This window comes from Brachyhypopomus gauderio, chromosome 21 (assembly GCF_052324685.1).
Source record: "Brachyhypopomus gauderio isolate BG-103 chromosome 21, BGAUD_0.2, whole genome shotgun sequence".
NCBI classification, from domain to species: Eukaryota; Metazoa; Chordata; class Actinopteri; order Gymnotiformes; family Hypopomidae; genus Brachyhypopomus; species Brachyhypopomus gauderio.
The window spans coordinates 8,068,695-8,072,181 of NC_135231.1; the positions used below are offsets into that span (position 1 = coordinate 8,068,695).

A 3,487-nucleotide genomic window follows, 5' to 3' on the forward strand; every position below is an offset into this window, starting at 1 on the left:
TAAGAGACCGGACAGTAGCAGGATGGACATGCGTAAATCGCACAGTGACGAGTTCAGACGCACTACAAGAGCCAGAAAGCTGTCCACGTTTCAACAGTAACTGCGAACTCAGGTAACATGGTAGCTATGTGACTCGCGCCCGCTCGTTGTCATGGTAACGTGTACACTACACATGCACGTCGTTTTGAGATCGCTCGCAGTGTGCACGTAAACCTGAGAGTTTCATCAGATTGTAGAGATCACCTCATGTCTCATGCAAGGAATTCAGTCGGATGTACATAATGTTCGAATGTAAACGTCACTGCCGGGGCCACAGGAGTGTCGAGCATTGTGGCCTACATTGGGTATTAGAGGTTGGAAAACACAAAACAGTGCATCTGTGTGATGTCTCAGGTCTGGGAGACAGGAACGATGAGTTTAAATTCTGGGGATAATCCCTACCAGCAGTGAGCTGAAACCATGCGGCCAGTCAGCAGTAAAGCCTCATAGTAGATGCTTGCTGATCTGTAAAATACACCGGGTGAAATCAAAGCTGTCTTACAGGTCACAGGCCCAGCCCATTTTCTCCTGTCTCTCGCCCCTCGCAGAACCAACCGCTCAAGTCTCTTCGCCGGCTGCTTCATCTCTCCTCCTCATCGTCATCCAACCAGCCCTCCACCCCGGACCTGCGCTTCCGGGGCCATGTGGGAGGGGGCGGGGCCGGCGCTCCACAGTTAAAGGCGCGACAAGCCGCGTACCCTCTCCCGGGCCAGATGGAGCCCACCTGGCACGCTGCCGCCCTGGCCCGGGCGGAGGGGAACCCGTACCCAGACCAGCTGGCCTCCAAAGGGGGCCAGAACGGACTCGGCTTCGGCCGCCCCTCTCGCTCACGGATGCCAAACCTCAATGACCTGAAAGAAACTGCTCTGTAAATTTGAGGGCGGACATGGCACCACAGCGCCACCTGGAGGGCTGGAGGATTGGAGGGCACATGTGAAGGGCACTGTTCTTTCAAACACTAGGGGTAGGAGGCCTAGACATGTCTTAATCTTTTTTTTTAGTCATCCATATTTAATAGAATTTTATTTATGTACTTACTGTAATTTTTGTTATTGAATAAATACAACTTAAATTTTATATATATATATATATATATATATATATATATATATATATATATATATATATATATATATATATATATATATATATAAATGTTTATGTAAGTATAAGATGTATAATTACCCTAGATATAATATACTATTCTGCATATCTGCATATAATAATTCTTATATTTGGTTAAGAATGTTAAATGGTTTGTGTATGAAATATATAAGTTTATAAGAAGTGAAACAATGTCATTACATTGTACTCTACAAGTTCCTGTGTTACATTTATTTCTAAATTGATTTAGTGGATTTAACATAGGAGCTCAGAGTCAAATCTAAAGATCATGTAATATCATTTGTTAGTTAATAAAATGCAACAAATAACATTTCTCAAAGCTTTTAAAAGGCAAGGCAGAGTAGAGCTTTGTAATCCCCGCTAACTCCAAATATTTTTCAAGTAATTGCACCACACAATGTCATAGCGCCACCTGCCGGACACAGTTGCTCACTACACTCACACTACATGCTTAAAGACATTGCACATTGGGTTGCTCAATTCCAGCCTTTGAGGGCCAGAGTTCAGCACAGACTGGTGATTTCCCTGTCTGCATCTGATTTAACCTACCAGTTAATAACCTGGTTTAGCTGGGCTGTAAATGCCGTGAAATCTCTACGCAGTGTCTGACTCTGGCCTCTAGGGCCGCAGTTAAGCGTGCCTGGTGTACAATAATGTACACAACTGTTTGCATAAGACAGAAGGGGGGATGGACGTAAAATGGCTGTGGCTTTGCAGTATGTTCACGTTTGTAAAAGCCAGATTTCATTTGTATATACTCAGGTTTAGTGTTATTTAAACATTGTAAATACTAAATACTATTTTATTGCAATATTTTGAGACCAGTGCAGGAAAAAAGATTTTTTAATTTCTGTTTCTCTTTAGAGATATAGACTTAATATATGAATGTGTGAAGGAATGTAGGTTATCTAATCAGCTTATTGCAATATTTTAAAACAATAAATAATTATCCACATTATCAAAGTAAAACTTCCTTGGATAAGGGAAAAATATTTCAGTGATCACTGCTATTGACTTGTATGTCAATAAGTAATTACACAAGATGTCAAATGCCAAGAAATCTGTAAACACCTTAGCGCAGAAATTATGAAATATGCATCCAGAAAGAAAATATGCATTAAACCTCTCTGAAGGTGTTTAAATCACAAACTAGCTTGTTGATTAGCTGGATTCGAAATAACTGCTTCACTATTGTGAACTCATTCGTTTTAGCATCTACAGAACGAACACCAGCATCGTACTACAAACAACAGGAGGTTCTTAAATAAGAGAGACCCAGTGAAATTCCTCCCCCTCTCACCTCACTTCCTCCGTTGAGAATCTAGAGCCTTAAATCCTGCATTACTCAGAAGAAAACGAAATCTCTAAGCAATGTTGCTGATTGACTTCGGACTGCTCACCTGTGCACTTTGAACAGACCACGTGGTTGTCGGACAAAAAGCTTGCGTCTCTTCACCAATAACCGTCACACGCAGTGTACGATAATGATCACACCATGTGTAACTAGGTATCCCAGCCTATCTAGAAGTCTTTTGTATTGTATTTGTGATATATGCAGTATATATATTCCAGGTACTGCAACTTAAGACCTGACAGTGAAAATCTGTCTCTGTTGTAAACAAACTGATGTCTGTAACCTGGAATAAAAGGTTTTTCAATAGACACTGTAATACACTAATACCAATGTGTGACTATTCAGATGGTTATATTCATAGCAGCTTCTCAGCACTTGAAAATGGTTGAACATTAAGGATTTTTGGGTTAACACAAACATGACATGGTAGCATAGATTAATAATGTTTCATCTGCATCAACAAGTATTTGTTTTTCACGGGTAAATACCGTTACTAGGGAGACATGCAGTTCTCCCCCTGTTTCTTGTTTACACCTGTTATGGACAGCGATCTCAATAAATCTAGTGGATTCCATTTTCATTTCAAAAACAGGAAATTGGAGTCTTCAGTTCTTCAGTACTTCCTGTGCAATGATTTGTGTGTGCTGTAGTTTTTTTCCCATTCGGTTTATCAGTTCTCTCTCTGTCTCACAGTGATCAACAGTCACTGTAACTAATGAATATTCATGCTCATTTGCCCGATGACACTTATTAAAATGCAATATTTTAAGTCTGCATGCTGTATTTAAATGGGCATCTCACCAACTTCATGAAGGTCCTGCTAGGGTTTGAAAATTCCTGATGTTTTTACCAAGAACTTCTGTTTCGTGGGTGAATTACCTACGTTTGACGGAACATTTGGCACAGTGAACTTCTTAATGAAATGACTTGTCATCCCATGTTTTCTTCTATATTTCAGAATGTGTGCTT

General features: G+C 40.5%; 1 protein-coding gene across 3 annotated transcripts in view; it reads left to right on the forward strand.

Moving 5' to 3' along the window:
* The window catches only part of LOC143484930 (cyclin-dependent kinase-like 5), a 53,961-nt gene extending 52,871 nt beyond the window's left edge, over window positions 1–1,090 (forward strand). For 2 of the 3 annotated variants that reach the window (XM_076983996.1, XM_076983998.1), the window contains one exon: window positions 588–1,089. In XM_076983996.1, the coding sequence (XP_076840111.1) occupies window positions 588–911 (324 nt within the window). In that variant the 3' untranslated portion in view covers window positions 912–1,089. Of the gene's footprint in view, window positions 1–587 lie in introns of all 3 variants that reach the window. The other variant, XM_076983997.1, reaches the window with a different exon arrangement.
* The last annotated feature ends 2,397 nt before the right edge of the window (window positions 1,091–3,487 follow it).